A 17,807-nucleotide genomic window follows, 5' to 3' on the forward strand; every position below is an offset into this window, starting at 1 on the left:
ATGGTTCGCCGGTTGGGGGAAGGCTGGCGCAGCATCTTGTAGAGTGGCAAGCCATTACTTCGGATGTGTGGGTTCTGGAGATCATAACCCACGGCTACTGTCTTCCTTTTCGGCAGAAGCCTCACGACAAACCACCAGGGAACCTCTCTTTGAAGTGTCTGGATCCGCTCCTTGCGCAGGAAATTCAAGCCCTGCTGGAGAAAGGCGCCATAGAACTGGTGCCTGTAGCGGAGAGGAACAAGGGATGGTATTCCCCTTATTTTTTGATTTTGAAGAAAGACTGGGGATTGAGACCCATCATGGACTTGTGCGGTTTGAACAAACTCCTCAGGAAGGACAAGTTCAAGATGGTGACTCTCAAGTCCTCCAGGCCCTTCAACTTCAGGACTGGTTGGTATCTCTCGACCTCAAGGATGCTTACTTCCATGTGCCGATCCATCCCAAGCACAAGAAGTACCTGAGGTTCGCAGGTTGGCGACTCACTTTCACTTTCGGGTCCTGCCGTTCGGATTGACCTCCGCCCCGAGGGTTTTCACCAAGCTCATGGTGGTGGTGGCAGCGCATCTCAGGAAAGGGGGGGATTCACGTCTACCCCTAACTGGACGATTGGTTGATCAGGGGGAGCGCTCCCGAGCAAGTCCTGGATCATCTGTCGGTCACCTGCCACTCCCTTCACAGGCTGGGCTTCTCCCTCAATTTAAAGAAGTCCCATTTGACACCAACACAGCGGCTCCAGTACATCGGAGCAGTGCTAGACACGTCCCTGGGGCAGTGTTTTCCTCCTCAGGTGAGGGCTCTTCACATTCAGCAGATGGTGAACAAGTTTCAATTTGCCCAGGATCTCCCAGCGTCCGAGTTCTTGAGACTGCTCGGCCTTATGGCATCCTGCATTCTTCTGGTGCCAGAGGCTTGTCTGCGGATGAGATCTTTGCAGTGGGCACTCAAGCTCCAGTGGTCTCAGTCCTCCGGCAGGCTGTCGGACCCTGTTCAGGTGCCACCCTCGGTAGCCCGGGACCTTCGGTGGTGGGCCGTCGAGGGCAATCTGATGAAGGGTGCCCCATTTTGGATGCCCTGGCCGGAGGTGACGATCGTGACGGACGCATTCCTCACGGGATGGGGAACTCATGCCAACGAGTTGACAGTCAGCGGTCGTTGGTCTCCATCGGAGTCCAGACTCCATATCAATCTGTTGGAACTGAGGGCCGTCAGGCTAGCCCTGAAGGCTTTTCTGCCGACTGTGCGTGGAAAGAGTGTCCTGATTCTAACGGACAACACGGTGGCCATGCACTACCTCAACAAAAGGGGCGGGGGCAGGGTCCCTCCCGCTGTGCAGGGAGGCGATGCAGCTCGAGTTCTGGGCCATCCAGCAGGAAGTTTCGATCTCGGCTGTTCATCTGGCCGGAGATGACAACGAGACGGCGGACGCTCTGAGCAGGCAGAGCACGATCTCTCACGAGTGGGAGCTGGCTCAGGAGATTCTCCTGGAGATCTTCGCCCTTTGGGGGACCCCTCAAGTGGATCTCTTCGCCTCCAGTGTCAACCGGAAGTGCAAAAAATGTTGCTTGCGGGAATTTCCTCCAAAAGGATCCTTAGGAGACGCGTTTGTGGTGGAGTGGTCATTCCCACTGCTGTACGCGTTTCCTCCAGTCCCCGTCATCCCGCACGTGCTGTGGAGGTTACGGAGGTTCGGTTCCCACATGATCCTCATTGCTCCGGCGTGGGCCCGGAGGACGTGGTACCCGGACCTTCTCGACTTGTCCATCTGCCCTCCACGTCGTCTTCCCAACCGAGACGATCTGCTCTCACGGGAGGGGGCAGGTTCTCCATCCAGAGGTCAGATCCCTCAACCTTCATGCTTGGCTTCTGAAAGGTTGAGGTATAAGGTTGGGACCTCCCTGAAGACGTGATGGAGGTGTTGCTCTCGGCCAGGCGGCCGGCAACAAAGTCTCTGTACCGTTGCCGTTGGAGAAAGTTCTGCGACTGGTGCAGAGTTAAGAATGTGGATCCTTTTGAATGTGACATTCCCATGGTTCTGTCTTTTTTGCTTTCCTGGGCCCACAGGGGCTTGCAAGTGGGGACCATTAAAGGTTACCTGGCGGCGCTGTCCATATTTAAGCGCTCATCTGAAGAGTGTTCTTATTTTAAGATTCCTTTAGTCAGTCATAAATATGGAATACGTCGGAGGACCCAATCCCCTCGAAGAACAAGTTACTTTCTTACCTGGTAACGTTCTTTCGATGGGATGGTCCGACGACGTATTCCATATCGCTCCCTCACTGCCTTCCCCGCTGCAGAATTTCTGTTGCGATTGCAGCTTGCGTTCCGCAAGGCCTTGTGTGTCTGACAGGCAGAAAACTGGTGGCACACGTTCTGGGAAAAAACTATAACTGAGGCTATGGGCGTCGTGCGTCCTACTTATCACATCGGGTGACGTCGGCTGTCGGAGGAGGTCCTCGGGGACGGCGCATCGACGTCATCGACGCAGGACGCAGACGCCAAAGATTTTCCAGAGCAGCACAGCTGTGGACATTACCGCTCATAGATATCGAATACGTCGTCGGACCATCCCATCGAAAGAACGTTACCAGGTAAGAAAGTAACGTGTTCTTCTAACCCTATAAAAGAGTACACATCTTTACACATAACATTTTGTTTATTACACACCTTATCATACTTTATGTAAAGTTGGACATCAGTCAAATAGCAGGACGCTTGTTTTAGGCAGTAACTCAGATTAGACATGTTTAGCAGTGTCCGGAATCTGGTGTGAAGCACTATATAATCACTTTCCATTACTCTTTTTTCAGTGTACAGTATATTTGCGTTTGTGCACATTGTTCACTGTAGATCTGGGTTCCTCAAGAGTTAAACATCTTTTACTTTATTTTTCAGTAAATGGTGCTGGCTTAGCTATGGCCACAATGGACATTATCAAGCTTCATGGCGGTACGCCTGCAAATTTCCTTGATGTCGGAGGTGGGGCAACTGCTCAGCAAGTGACTGAAGCGTTTAGGCTGATAAATTCTGATAAAAAGGTAAACGTTCATATATTCCTGGACATATTGAGGCGGCTAAATGTTTTGCTTGTTCCTCCAACTTTACACCAGTAAAATAGTATGGCAATGCAACTGTTTTGTTCACTCTATAAGCAATAATCATTGCATTGCTTTAGTTGCTTTGAATTGCAGCTAACTAAACACCTGAGGACTCTTTTTTTTTTACATCCTCAGCATGCATAGCGCCTACACAATTACATGTCTGAACATTGTTCGCATTGAAACAGTACATACCTTGTAAAATAAGTGGATTTCAGATGAAAGCAAGATATGCTGCTAGTCAATTATGTATGCATTGCAACTGAGTGATGTTACTAGATTGCATTTAAATTGTTATTGGTGGCGCAGGGTTGGGTGTAAGCATTACATTTTTCTTTGTAAGTGCTAGATAGGGTGGGCTTGTATAATTAAACAGATTTTACATTGTCCATGTAAATATTTTTGTAGTTAGTTTTCTTTCTTTTTGTTTAACAGTATCGAGTAGAGCTATTCACAAGACACGAGCTATACTGAATACCTAGCATATTTTCTCTCACTACCCCTTCAGACATCTCAATGCCTTTCCAGGTAGATATGGTATTGGTGTTTATTTCCAGGCTTTTGCTAATAGATGTGTCCGTAATCTGCTGCGCCGTGTACCAGAAATGGTTTTTATTCTGATAGTATGTTATGGAGTTAGTCTTGCACGATATCCACTCTTTTAAGCAGAAGTATTAATGAGGTCTCCTTTATTTTATTCTGATAAGAAACCAATATGTTATGTGTATGATCTGGAACATTGTCATCGACGTTTTACATCAGGCGACACGTGATGTACCAGTTACTGTAATATCGGACCCTGCATCGTGGTTATGAACTCCCACACGTTTATTTCTTTGTTCCCTACCACTGAACAACTGATTGGCATAATTACGCACTAACTACACCGCTCTACGGTGTAGCGCTAGACACAAACTGCACCATAGCACACTCACAATCTTTTACCATACACAACATATTTCATTTTCTGCCATCCCAAGATGGTGCTGAGCACATAATGATGGCATAAGAAAATTGAAGGTTGAATCACTGTATACATTCTAAATCCTTTGTTATCCTAATTTCACCTTAGTAGCTCTGTTTGGATCAAACTGATAACACTTAGTAATTCATAGAATCATTTGTTTTTTGACACGTTAACATTCATAGCAAATTGTTTTCAACCAGGCTTGTAACGTATAGTCAAGAAAAAACTAATTTGGTTCCCATGGCGTATGGTGAACAAGTGAAATGACTAACCGGCGGGTGCTTCAATGTCTGGGAAATGATGGTAGCATGGGCACAAGTACCAAATCATAAATTGCCGAAATCATAAATGTAGTCTTGAACTTAGTGCCATCCCTCCCCACATCTTCCACAGGGTTGCAAACATACACATGGCAAATTCTAAAACAAAGGAAAGTTGCCATATCAATTCCTGTGACACTCCAAATCATGAGAGCCTGAATAGTGGTGTTATAGATATTGCTCATGTACAATTTTTACAGTAAGTTATTCCTCATTGCAAAGGGCCAAACTTCTTAATGTTAATACATAGTCCCTCCAACAACGAACAGACAGCCTTTCTGCAGTAGACAGAAACTGACCTAGCTTCAATAGTGCTCAACACACATTCCATCATGTATTGTTCATACCTGTAAGTAATGTTAAATCTAGCATGAGTCTCATGTATACAATCCCAAAGTGCTGTTTTAAAAGTGCTAGCAGCAGTTGCATATTCCTTTTTCTCCAGCATTGGATCTTTCCTAGATTAACATGCTGTATGAATATTCCCAGTCACCAGGCTGGGAATCCTCGGTACATAGAGCAGTTTATTTTAAAAAAAAAAAAAGCTGAAACTTCAATCACTTAAGTGCACTAGTATAGTCATTTTGGGTCATATTTCCCATAGAAAGGGTTCCCTTAGCTCCACACCCGGAGGCCATCTTCAGATATGTTACTGTTCGTTATGACATTCTGTGTTGGGAGTACTCAGAAGTCTCTCTCAGAATAATTTTAAGTTTTCTTATTTTTTTTTCCTACGAGATTCTCGTTTTAAAGAAGTTTGTTGAATCCTTGACTCCGGTGCCATCTAGGGTTACTGCTGGTCTGGTGACTGGTTACCTGTTTGGGTGGATTTTCGTTCTCGACCGTGAGGCCTACATCCAGTGATGGCGCAGGCCACTAGGAAGAGCGTCTTCAAGGACTGTGCTAGGTGCGGCTCAGTGTATACGTGGAGGATCTCCACAATGCTTGCCTCTGCTGCCTGTACCCAGCACAGAGCATTCAAGACTGTTCCATAGGCCAGTTGTTTTCAACAAAATGCTTCGAGACCGCCACTGCAGGTTAGTGGTGTGGCTCAATGACTTCGGGGGAGGGGGGGCACCCTCTGACTTGGCCTCAGTCCGGAGTCATGCCTCACTCAGGCAGAGCAGACCTGTCTAGCGTACTTGCTCTTCCAAGAGGTCCAGATCATATGTAGATGCTTTGCTTGGTAGGAAGTCTTGGAAGACCCAGTCAAAGGAAGTGTCTCTTTCGCCGATAGCCTTAACATCGCCCTGCATCTTCATTGAACAAACACTATTCGTCGACAGCATCAGCGACTAAACAAGACGAGTCTGCTTCCTCATCCACTACTCCTCCAACGACACATGGAAAATCGATAATCCAGGGAGCCAAGTCTTTGTCTACGGGTCAAGCCAAGTGCTCGATGGCAAAGCAAGTGAAATCCCTGTTGACAACCGTTCACAAACAGTCGACCACGACCCCATCGAGGATAAATGCACAAGTCGTCAACAATGACCCTGTCAACTAGCCACTAAGCCTGTTATATTGTCGACGGCCATCAGCTCAGGCTGTCTTACTCAGCCCACAACCTCCTTTTCCACTGACCCTGGGGGGGTCACTCCGACTACAGCAATCTCATCGGCTATCCCTCCTGAAGAAATTCCTCAACGCACCCTTTACTCGCACCTTGAGGGCCCTGTATGAGTCTTCTCCAACGACATGATGGAGGTGGTGTAGTCTGACCCCTAAATTGGCCATGCTCCTCCATCACCCAAAAGGAAGTTCCTGCGCCGGTGGTGGTTCCACCTACCATTCCGGCCACCCCACCTCCTACGGTGGAGCCTCCTAGAGACCGCTCCATGGACATTCTCACCACCTTGCAGTCCTTAGTGTTGGAGCTGCAACAAAGGCTGCCTGGCCCAGCCACATCGCAACAAGGCCTGAGTGGGTCACTTGCTGTTCTTCCCCTCCGCCCAGGGACCACCTACCGCCTGCTGGAGTGCACGACCTTACGGACACGGAATCCGACGATAACGAGTCATAAGAGATGTGCCTCCACGCACACCACCGGCATGGATGAGTTCAACAATCTGGTGCCGGAGGATGGCAAACCAGATGATGATCCTCTCTGATTCTGCTTTGGATGAAATCCGGTCTTTCCATGCTCTGTCAAGGGCCACAAAGATGTTTAGCTTGGTTACAGAGGAACAGAAAAAACATTTCCTCTACCAGTGTTGTGAACAGCCCCGAAATTTGTTTGTGGCAATTCTTTGTTAGAAGACATATGGGAGGATGGTCTGTTAACCATGACCACCGATCCTCTACACCCCCCATAAAACAGAGGTTCGATAAAGTAGAACTCATCATTTCGACAGCCAGTACAACCATCTAGGTGGCTAATGCAATGGCATTCTGTCCAGATACGACAGAACTTTGGTTCAAGATGGGCCTGATTCTTGATTTGGAGGAGGCGTTTGCCCTTCTTTGCGAGGGAGAGACTGCATCAGACCATGTGATTTCCATATCAGTGGACATCGCCAACACTGGCTTCAGAGAACGTGGTGCTGTCTGGTGCAGACAGGGTTGGCTCAAGGCCACAAACTTCCAGCAAGAAGTCCAAGTGAAGGTGGTTGAAATGCCCTTTAATGCCATCAAGCCCGACACAGAGACAGCACATTCTCTTGGCACTCTGGAGTAACGACTCCATTCCTTTCGATTGGGGAAATCCCACTTCTCCAGAACATCAACGGACTACCCTACTGCCCTCCTATTACTCCACATCAGACTAGACTGTGGACAATAATAAATCAAAGGCCCAATCTTACTGAGGAGCCCTGCGCCGCCTTGGGTTCTCGCACACTAGGATCGAAACCACCCAACTAACCTGAGTGCAATCCCTGCACTTTCACACCCCAGTGGGAGGGAGGCTTTCCCAATTTGTAAACCAGTCGAAGGCCATTACCACAGACCTGTGGGTGTTATCCCTCATCTAGTAGAGCCACACACTAGAGTGTGTCAAAAGACCACCCACGATTCTGCTCTTGCAGAAGGTAGATAAGCACGTGTTAGGTAAGATTTCCACAGAGCTGGTAAATCTTCCTTTCCTGGTTCAACTCCAGAACATTTTGCTTTTCTAGTGGGATATTTTTCATTAATACCTCCGTGAGTGGGAACCTTTTTCCACACTCACCTAATCTTTAACTCTTTTTATGGGTGTCATTTTTAAGACTCTCCGTAGTGTCTTTTTAAAGTTATCATGTCTAACAACTTATTGGCAATTAGTGCCTGTTGTTGCTGGGTTGCCCTAGGGGCTCCCCATTTAACTTTCTTGTGCTAACCTTGTGTGAACTACAGTTCCCAAGGGTGGAAAGGATCTTTGGACCCCTTTTACATTTTATTCTGTGAAACCAGCACACCCCACCCTATGTGGAGTGCTGGGGAGATACAATGTATCCCCTTTCACATTAAAACTGTAACAATTCTGTTACAGTGACAAGCTAACCTTTAATGGCTGGTGGCAGTGATACCTTTTACTAATTTGGTGCACCTTTACCGCGGGCTGTGATCACAGCTGCAGTAAAGGTACTTAAGGGTGCTCATTTTACCAAAATGGCCCCTGTCTTCTTTTTCTGCCATTTTAGTGTTTCTTGTTGTTTCTTGTTCCTTCCCCTGACATCCAGGGCAGGAAATTCCTTTGTTTGATTTTTGTCTTTGGCGGGAGTCCCCTGGACACCCTGCCCAGGCTCCAGTCAGTCTGCAAGCAAAGGAAGTGGGGAGGAGTCCAAAACTTCCCCCTCCTTTGTTTTAGGCCTTCCTTCAACTGGGCCAAATCCCAGTGGGGGGTTGGCTGTCCTGATTGGACAGCCAGATGCCCCTTTCTTGTAAAATGCGGCGAGAGAATGCAGAGGTTGTGTTGCAGTTCCTGATAAATACTGGAAACCTGGAAGCTGAAGTCATGTCGACCACTGGAACAGAAAACCGAAGAGGATGACGAAGGAAAAGCTGTGGGAATGATTTCGAGCGACCGGAGAGCCTGCTGTCTAACCGGAGCCTGCTGCAGCCCTTCCTTCCGATCAACCTGGGGTCTCCGAAAACAACGACCCGAACCCATAGCCTGGTGAGACCCACTAGACTAAAGACGACCTGCATTTTGAGCCATCCCACAGGTTGCTGCGACCTTGCGTTCTTGCAATACCCCAATATCCTGGGACCTCCAGCCACTGTGCGGTGCACGGTCTTCCGAATCTCGCTGAAACTTCGTGGGCATCCTGGTCTACCTCCAGAGACACGAATCGAGTCCAAAAAGTCCCCTCACAAGAGTGCTGGACCTTTTTAAATGACGAGAATTCAACCGCGATTTTCTGTCTTCGTCTGTGCTCCTTGAAAAGGCGCCAAACCCGCAGAACCGCATTCAGCCGCGAGAGAAATCTTGCCTAGAGCCTTCTTCATCGATCCCTGCTGCAAAGTCCCTTCTGAGGTCTTGTGTTCAGTCTCCAGGACAAGGAATCCACTGACCTGGTATTTGGCTGCAGTCCCTAAAGCTCTCCTGCTGCAATCTCTTCTTCATTGCTGAGGTACTGTGTTGGCTTAGGTATATACTTACCTTAAGCCTGTTGGGATTCCTGTGTAGTCCTGGGGTGTTTTCTGTGATTGGGAGGTCCCTCGTCCAGTACACCCAGTCCCACTGCTAGAATCCTGCTGGGGTGTCTTCTGTGAAGCCCCTGGACCCTCTTCTAACCCTAGAAGTAAAGTACTCACTTGTTTGCCATTTTTCCTAAGGAAACTCTTGACTTTTGGTACTAAAGAACTTATTCTAAAACTGCCTGTTGGTCACTAGTCCTAGTGACCCCCCTTCTGCCACTGAGAACACTCATGCTCTAAGGGAAAGACTTTGAAGGGATTAGGACTTCTGCCGTGAAAAGAAATCAAGTGTTTTACTTACTTGTAAAGAGTTGGTTGGTTGGTAACTGTAATTCTAAGAGTGAACAGTTACAAAAGTTCTTACTGATCTTGAAGGTGTGATGCACTATTCTTAAAAGTATGGTTAATATCTTTTCTTCCTTAGCCACTGGTTTACCAGTCTAAAAGTAGATGTGAAGGTATTTTACTCTCCTGTGATTAGGTTGTGCCTCTTTACAAAAGTAATGTGTTGGTTTCACCAGAATATTCCTGTAGGGTAATTGTAGGAGTGTCCTCAAACTGTTGGTATCACCAGGTTAGTCCTGTTAGGATAACTGTATGAGTGTCCCCCAACTGGGTCTTGCTTCCCCTGACTTGCTGCTAGCCTGTCCTTAAGTCTACATTAGGTTGTTGCCTACCTAGAATAATTATTCAGTAAAGTGTGACATTGGGTTTTACTTTCCCCTTCATTGTGAAGTTAAAGTAAGTGGGTTTTACTTACCTTGTGTTAGCTGTGTGCCATCCAAAACAAGTTACCAGAGTTATTGCTTACCTCAATCTGGGGTTCCCTAATTTCCAAAGCATCTGTAATTGTACATTACATCCTTAGGTTTTATTCACCTGGGATAACTGTGTGTTATGACAATAGTTATAGGTTTTTACTGCACCTAGAATAAGTGTTTCTCTATTCACCTAAAGTATATTGTCCAGCTGACTAGTTGTGATTTGTTCCAAGAGTCACTGTACAATTGGAAGGGCCTACTGTCCTTGTATTACCAAAAGTAATCTAAAAGTAACCATTGGTCTTTTACTCCCAAAGAATAGGCTTGGCCTATACTAAATGTGTATAACCAGGTTTTGACTTCCTTAGAACTACTGTTAGGTGTTCCAAATAAGGTTCATACTTGGGCCTGTGTGCTTTCAAATATAGTGTTGTGTTTTATATTGTGATTTCATATAATGTGTTGGTACTTACTTAACCCCTAGATTTATCTGGGCCTACCTGTATTTAAATAAATCCTTTATTTTTACAATATATAGTGTTTCAGTGTTTCTTTGGATCATTTGTATTACAATGTTCACTTGTACTGTATCTACTGGCCTCTCTCCCGCCTAAGATAAACCTGGCTGCTCTATCTACGTTACCCCGAACTCAGGTGATACAGCCTTATACTAAGAGTGGAGTCTTCTACTGCCTCAGTAGAATGGTTTTGCTAGGCCCTTAACTGGACTTCAGAAAAACTGTCCTAACAGCACATACCTCTACTACTGCAAGAAGTGCAGAAGCTCAAGCCAAAGGCAGCCATTGAAAGAGTCACAGCCAGTTGGTGGGGACAAGGTTGTACTCAAGGTACTTTTTATTGAAAAAGAGCTCTGAGGTTGGTGGCCCATCATCTAGCTACGGTTCCTAAACAAATTCTGCAGTAATTCGTAGTGCGGCTGCAAAAAGGGGATTTTCTGGCATCGTTGGATCTAGAGGCTGCTTTTTTTCCCCATCTCTGTTCATCGGAGACACCGCCGCTACCTTCGCTTCACAGTGGTGGGTCGCCATTTCCAGTTCAAGGTGCTACCATTTGGTGCTTGATCAGCCCTGAGGGTATTCACAAAAGGCCTATCCTTAGTGGTTGCACACATTAGTCGCTCAGGTGCCCACGTCTAGCTGTACCGCGACGACTGGGTAGTACGGGGGGAGTCCTTTACCTGGACTACTCGCCATACCGCAAGGACTATCCAATGCCTACAGTCTCTAGTATTCCCAGTAAACTTTCTGAAATCCTGTCTGACCTTGTCTTCGAGCGCTCTATTTGGTATTGCAACTGGACACACGTGCTTGCATGTCCACTCCCTCGGAGGCGAAGGCTTGAGCCCTTTTTGCCAAAGTCATGTTACACTCAGGGATGTCGAGGGCCTCAGTCCATCTCCTGAAGTCCTTGTTAGGGATGATGTCCTTGTGGATTCCTGTACTTCAGCACTGCCGGCTTGGCATGCCGCATCTTCAGGGATTTCTCGATACACGCTGGCGACAGTCCTCGGGTTCCTGGGAGGACAAGATCCCTCTATCGCAACAATTGAAGTATGCTTTGCACTGGTGGTCTGCCTGAGCACAACTCATCCAAGGCCCTTTATTCCGACTACCTGTACATAAAGTCACCGTCACAACAGACGCCTCCTTGGAGGGCTGGGGCATGCATACAGGAGATCTACATAACGGGGTCTCTGGACACACTGTTCTAGAGCTCTGTGCAGTGTTTTGGTCCCTCAATTCCTTCCTCCCTCAATTCAGCAGTCAGATGGTCAGGGTCTTCACAGACACCACCACCACTATGCTTATATCTGCAAGCAGGGGGGCACCAAGTCTCTGTCTATGGAAGCACAGATGCAGCGGCACTAAAGGAGAACATATACTCATGTGTCCCGTCCCCTTTCCACCATCCTTGTGGATCCAAAATGGGGACGGTACCGGAAACTTTGGCAGCTAAAAATTGAGCATCCTCTTTAAATTTAGTATAGCGTGTGGGAAAGCCCTGCAGAGGCCCGCCCCCAGCACCTCACCCCCTTTTTCCCCGTCCGAGAGTGTCGGACCTGACACCCAGCGCAGAGACTGCTTTAGCTTTCTGCTTGCTCCTCTTCTTTCTTTTTCAATCTTATTTAACCTCCCTTCAGCGCCTCTCCTCCCTCGGCGCATGTTGGATGCAGGAGGATTCACAAGATGTGCTTCATGCGCCCGCTCGTTCCCAGCCTCGGACCCTCATGCACTCTGTCTTGAGTGCCTAGTGCCCAAACACCGCTGGGACGAGTGTGCGGCCTGCAGCGCCCTGTCACAGGGCATTGAAGAATCTGTTGTCGTGTTGGCGGGAGATATTCCACACCTCTCCTCCAGTGCACCTCAAGGACTTTCTGTCTCCAGGTTCTCTCGTAAAGACATGGTAGGCCCTTTGTTCAGCAGGGCTCCTCAGCGCAGCGACTCCTTCTGGGGTGTCCCACAGGCAACGGTTCCTCGGATTCAGGTTCTGACAGGCCCTAGTCCTCGAAGGCCACCGGTTCCCAAGCCGAGGGGCCTGCGGGCACTTTGGGTGTTCCGGGGGCAGACCTGAGGCCGTCAAGGCTACCGGCTCCCAAGCCGAGGGGCTCAGGCTTCCTAACGGGCTGTCCTAGGAAGGGCAATCAAGTTTGTCCTCTTCGACCCCCAAGCGATCATCGGGTGCCACCTCCAAGAGTCTGTCCTCGACACAATCTAGCGCGACTACCGCCATAGATGCCGAGGGCGTACAGCCTGCCGGAATTCGCTCGAAGGTCGTGAGGCAGTGCGTTACGACTACCGGCCAGCAGGCAGAGGGCTCGGTGCCTACTGCAGTGATCTGAGGTAGGTGCCTCTGCTTTGGGTGCAAAGCCCAAGCTGTATCCTCCCATGTCCGAGACCTCTCGTGTCTCAGGTCCTTCACACCTTCCTGCCCAGGGCCTGTCTCAGGGTTCCAAAATGGTGGATAGGCATGTGGCGGAGTCTGCTAGGCTGGCAGCCATTTTGGATTCGATGCAGGGCCTGCCCGTGCTCTGGCCCATTGAATGGGCCTTGCAACAACGTTCCTGTCCCCTTCCCCCCCTATGGTACAGGCATCTAGTCTCCTCAGGGGTACATCTACCCATCACAGCCTTACGCTAGATGCTTCAGGCACTTTGACCATGAGCTGAGGCTCAGCGCCTCAAAATGCCGGGCCCCTAGGGATTCTGTGACTAGTGAGGACCGCTTCTTAGAGCGCTTCCTACTCATGTGTTCCCCTCAGATGACCGGGCTCCTGAAGGATATAGTGAAGGAGGTAATCCCTCAGGTTGTGCCTCTCTGGGCCCTCTCCTCTGGGCCCTCCACCTGTTCCTCCAGCACTACCAGTCCCTCCCATGGTCCAAGCCCTGCCGGTTGTTCACACCCCTCCACCTCCTCCTGTACCACTGACGCCTCCCCTTCAACAGCCGTTAGATCCATCTTCGGCTCCAGACCTAGGGGGTACCCCGCAGACAACTGTGTCCCAGAGCCCAGACTCCCTTCTGTCTGTAAAAAAAAAAGGGGGGGGGCGACAATGACAGCGATAGCTCCCAGGATGACGAGCCCTCAGCATCTGTAAAGGCCTTTCATGACCACCTTCAGGGCCTGGAGGAGTTATTGGAGGCCTCTGCCCGAGGAAGCCCCTCAGGAGTCAGGAGTGCTAGCAGCGGTCTGGCATCCCTCTTCAGAAGGATGTCCTGTAGGTGATGAGAAAGGTCTGGGAGAAGCCCAGGCCAAATCCCAGATGGACAAACAGTTGGACAGCAAGTTCAGGCTGATGGACGGGGAGCTAATCCTCCTGGCCTCCCACCTGCATCCTCATTCCTCAGTGGTGGCTGCGGCTGCACTATATTCTAAACCATAGTCTTTGTCGTCTTTCTCCACCAGAGCTACCTCCACTTGTCTTTCTAAGGAGGACAAGGTCCTTGAGTCTTTGGGCAAACGCTGCTATGCCATTTCAGGACTGCAGCATGCCAACGCTAACGCTCAGGGAGTTTGTTTGACCTCCTTTTGGAAGGGCAAATCTCCTTCAAGGCCTGTTTGGCGGATGCCCGGGCCATCGCGCAGGACCTCATGGAGTCTTCGGTCTTCCACATCGACGCAGCCAGCAGAGGGCTGTTCCTGGGTGCCGAGATGAGAAGGACGGCGTGGATGCATGCCACTAAGTATTCGCATCTTCGATCTGCCCGTTGAGGTCGTGGACCTCTTTCATTCAGTTGACAAACAAGAAAACCTCCACTCAAACAGAAGTCTCCCAAACTGTGCTTGCATGCAACTTAGGAATTGGGGCTTTGCCTATGCATGATGAACTCAAAATGGCGGCACTCTGCATGCGTGGACCAGCTCTATGGACAACCTAGTGTTCCATTGAAAGATGTGGCATCCCTGCAGCACCATGCAACCTGCAGTACCCCCGATACCATGGCCAACAGATGTAGAGGTGCCAGGAGGGGCCATTTGATGCAGGTAGGTGCTAACATACGCAATGTGTGAAGAGTGTGGCACCATATGTCCTTACAGGGAGAACCGGGGCACCAGGCTTCCAGGCAAAGAGAATTGTTGGGGTGTGTGGGCGTTGCTAAGTGACCCTGCACCAGCCCTATTAGGAGTTATTTTTATGTTAAACGGTGCAGATATGTTAAAGGTCCTTGGCCATCCTGATAAAGCCATGCCAGAATGCCTTCCTGCAGTCGCTGGGCCGGACCAAATTCAAACCCTGCACTTTCACCGGCTTCAAGCGGTTCCGGGAACATGGTACGCAGAGGCCTGACCGGTCACTGAGCGATAACCGGAGGAAGCAGCAGAGGACTTTGTGTGGGCTTTTCCGCTGCCCCCTCCTCTGCCCCAGCCTCTGATACCAAGAAAAAGTGACGTCTGGGTCTGGGAACACAGATCTCCAGTGGTGGGGGGGGGGGGGCGTCTGGCTCTTTTCCAGGACAATTGGAAGTGTCTTTTCAAGAACCCTTGGATCCTTTCCATAGTCTCCACGGGTTTCAGTCTTCCTCGTCCTTTCCCTCTACCATCCTCTCCTCCGTCCGATCGGGTCCCCGGCTCTTTTACAGGAGGTCCTTTCACTCTTGGAGATGCAGGCGGTTCAACCAGTTCCTCAATCAGGCAGGGGCTCCGGTTTCTACTCCAGGATTTTTGCGGTACCCAAGAACAACCAGGCTGGCCTGAGGGTTGTCCTGGACCTGTCATTAGTCAATCTGTCTTTACCTCTACAACGCTTCAAGATGGTTACTCCCGCACACATAGCAGAGTCGCTGTGTGCAGGGGACTGGATGTGTTCCCTAGACCTCAAGGATGCGTACCTACATGTGCCCATCTACCACCCACATCGCAAGTTCCTGCAGTTCACAATTCTCGCCATTTCCACTACAAGGTGTTGCCTTTTGGCTTGAACTTGGCCCTGCGTGTCTTCACAAAGTTGATGACCGCAGTGGCGGCTCTCCTCTGCTTGGAGGGCCATCACCTATACCCCTATCTGGATGACTGGCTGGTGAGGGGGGGGTCACCCGAGGGGGTGATGCGCTCCTGCCAGAGATTTGTGGATATTCTACATCAGCTGGGATTCTCCTTCAACTAGAGGAAGTCCCAGTTGTGCCCCTCCCAGGATCTGGTCATCCTAGGGGTGCGTTGGGACACGGGCGTTCCCCACGCCAGAGAGGCGGCTCTCCCTTTGCAAGGCGGTAGGACACTTTCTGACCAACTCGACCACCTCGGCATGGTGGTTCAAACACCTCCTGGGGCTGATGGCCTCCTTCGTGCTCACAGTATAGCATGCTCGCCTCAATATGAGGTGCCTCCAGCTTCACCTGGCGACCAATTGGGATCAAGAGACGGGGTCGCAGTCTGACAGGATCTCAATACCCCCGCTCCTTCTACCCGATCTTCACTGGTGGCTGATGGAGCCCACTTCACCCCCTTCACCCCACCGGAGCCTTCCCCCTTCACCCCACCGGAGCCTACCCCCTTCACCCAACCAGAGCCTACCCTGGTGGTGACGACTGACTCCTCTTTCATGCTGGGGGAGTTGGGGGGGCTACCTTGGAGACTACGCGATTCATGTTGCATGGTCTAAGGCGGAAGCCCTCCTGCATACTAATCTGCTCGAGCTCAGGGCAGTGAGCCTGGCCCTCAAGGCATTTCTGCCCCTCATCAGGGACAGGTCTGTTCTAGTCAGGACAGACCATTCTACCACAATGTTTTACCTGAACAAGCAGGGTGGCACCCCTTACCCCCTCCTCTGCATGGAGGCGGTATCAATCTGTGAATGGGTCCTGACGGTGGCGATTTGGATTTCATCAGTCCACCTCCCGGGGGACAGCATTGCAGAAGCAGACCACCTGAGTCACTTGGGTTCAACGCCTACGAGTGGGAGTTGCACACTGACTCCTTGTTGCCCCTGTTCCAGCATTAGGGGTTTGTGGACCTGGACTTGTTTGCATCTCTTCTGAATTCCAAGTGCCTCCAGTTTGCTTCGTGGGCAGGACAGGGTCGGTGGGTCTCTGGGAGACACCTTCCACATCTGATGGCACGGCCGCAGGTGTTATGTACTCCTGCCTCCCCCTCTGCTCCAGCTGACCCTCTGTTGGTTCAGGGCCTCGGTAGGCTGCAGACTCATCCTAATTCCCCCCTCCCACTGGCCTTCAAGAACCTGTTTTTCAGAACTGCTGCAGTTGTGTTCCCAGTGTCCCACCCACCTCCTGATCACCAGCAGGGGCTTCCTGACACAGCAGGACGGGGCAGTGGAACATCCGGGCCAGGCCAGGCTGGCGCTGGTGGCCTTGTTCCTGACAATCTTAGACTTCAGCATGTGCAATTTTCAGATAACAATTGGGACATCATTCAACAGGCCAGGAGGCCCGCTACTCAGTCCCAGTATAAGAGTAAATGGACTAGGTTCTTCCATTGGGCTAGTGACAAGGGTCTGGATCCTGTTACCTCTCTTCTGGATGACGTACTGGTTTTTTTCAGCACACCTTGCCTGTTCGGGAGTTCAGATGGATACTGGCTGCACTTACAGTGTACAAGAATTCCCCAGAGCATGTGTTTTCAGCTGCCAAACGGGTGCATAAGGCCCACCTCAAGGGCTTGTCTATGCATTTCCCTCTGGTGTATAGGCTGCTTCCGGACTTGGACCTCAATGTGGTTCTTGCAGCTTTGCAGCGCAAACCCTTTGAGCCGATGGTCTTGTGAGGCATTTTGCTGTTAACGCTACAGACGGCTCTACTGGTAGCTTTCACCTCTGCACGCAGGGGCGTTGAGCTGCAGGCGTTGTCTTAGTGCGAGCCCTTCACGTATCAAAAAGACATGATCATCTTGCGCATGCACCCAAACTTCTTGCTCAAGGTGGTCTCCCCGTTTCATCTGAATCAAGTGATCTGCCTGCCAGTGTTCTACCCGAACCTGCAGTCTGAGGCAGAGAGGACCCTTCATTCCTTGGACCTCAAGAGGGTTTGTCACTTTTGCTGATTCCTCCTCCGGCTCTCAGGCTTCCAAGGCTTCCATCGCCGGTTGGATGGTCTAGGCCATTTCGGAGGCATCCACTGTCATGGGCAAACCAGCCCCTGAGGGTATCCATGCCCGCTGTCATGACCGCAGCCTCCAAGGAGTCAGGTTTAGCCCAACTGCCCCGGAAGCTGGGTCACAACTTCATTTCCAGGCACCCATCGGCTCCCATAGGGGCCTTATGAACCTTGTCCTGGCGCCAGTGGCGCCAGGCTCATAAGGGGACCCAGTCCTGGCACAGGACGTGCCGGGCTCATGATGTAAGGAATGGTGCTTGGGTGGACCTACCTGCTGCAGACCATGCTCACTCACCTGCAGGATGAAATCCTCATCCATCCATGGCTGGAACTACTTTACCTTCTGGGTGTGGCCAGCACCACTCCCTGGGACTGGATACTGGAACTATTCTGGAAGCTGGGACTTCTTACCTGGGCGAGGCTGCTGTGGAAGGAGACACCTAAGCACTCCAGTAAGCTATTTAAACCACGCCCGATTAG

At 50.2% G+C, this 17,807-nt stretch overlaps 1 protein-coding gene across 1 annotated transcript in view; it reads left to right on the plus strand.

Moving 5' to 3' along the window:
• The window catches only part of SUCLA2 (succinate-CoA ligase ADP-forming subunit beta), a 753,371-nt gene that overhangs the window by 587,555 nt on the left and 148,009 nt on the right, over nt 1-17,807 (plus strand). The window contains exon 8 of the mRNA XM_069640760.1: nt 2,893-3,035. Within this exon, the coding sequence (XP_069496861.1) occupies nt 2,893-3,035 (143 nt within the window). The remainder of the gene's footprint in view (nt 1-2,892; nt 3,036-17,807) is intronic.

The sequence above is a fragment of the Ambystoma mexicanum genome, chromosome 7q (assembly GCF_040938575.1).
Source record: "Ambystoma mexicanum isolate Mex_15411 chromosome 7q, UKY_AmexF1_1, whole genome shotgun sequence".
NCBI classification, from domain to species: domain Eukaryota; kingdom Metazoa; phylum Chordata; class Amphibia; order Caudata; family Ambystomatidae; genus Ambystoma; species Ambystoma mexicanum.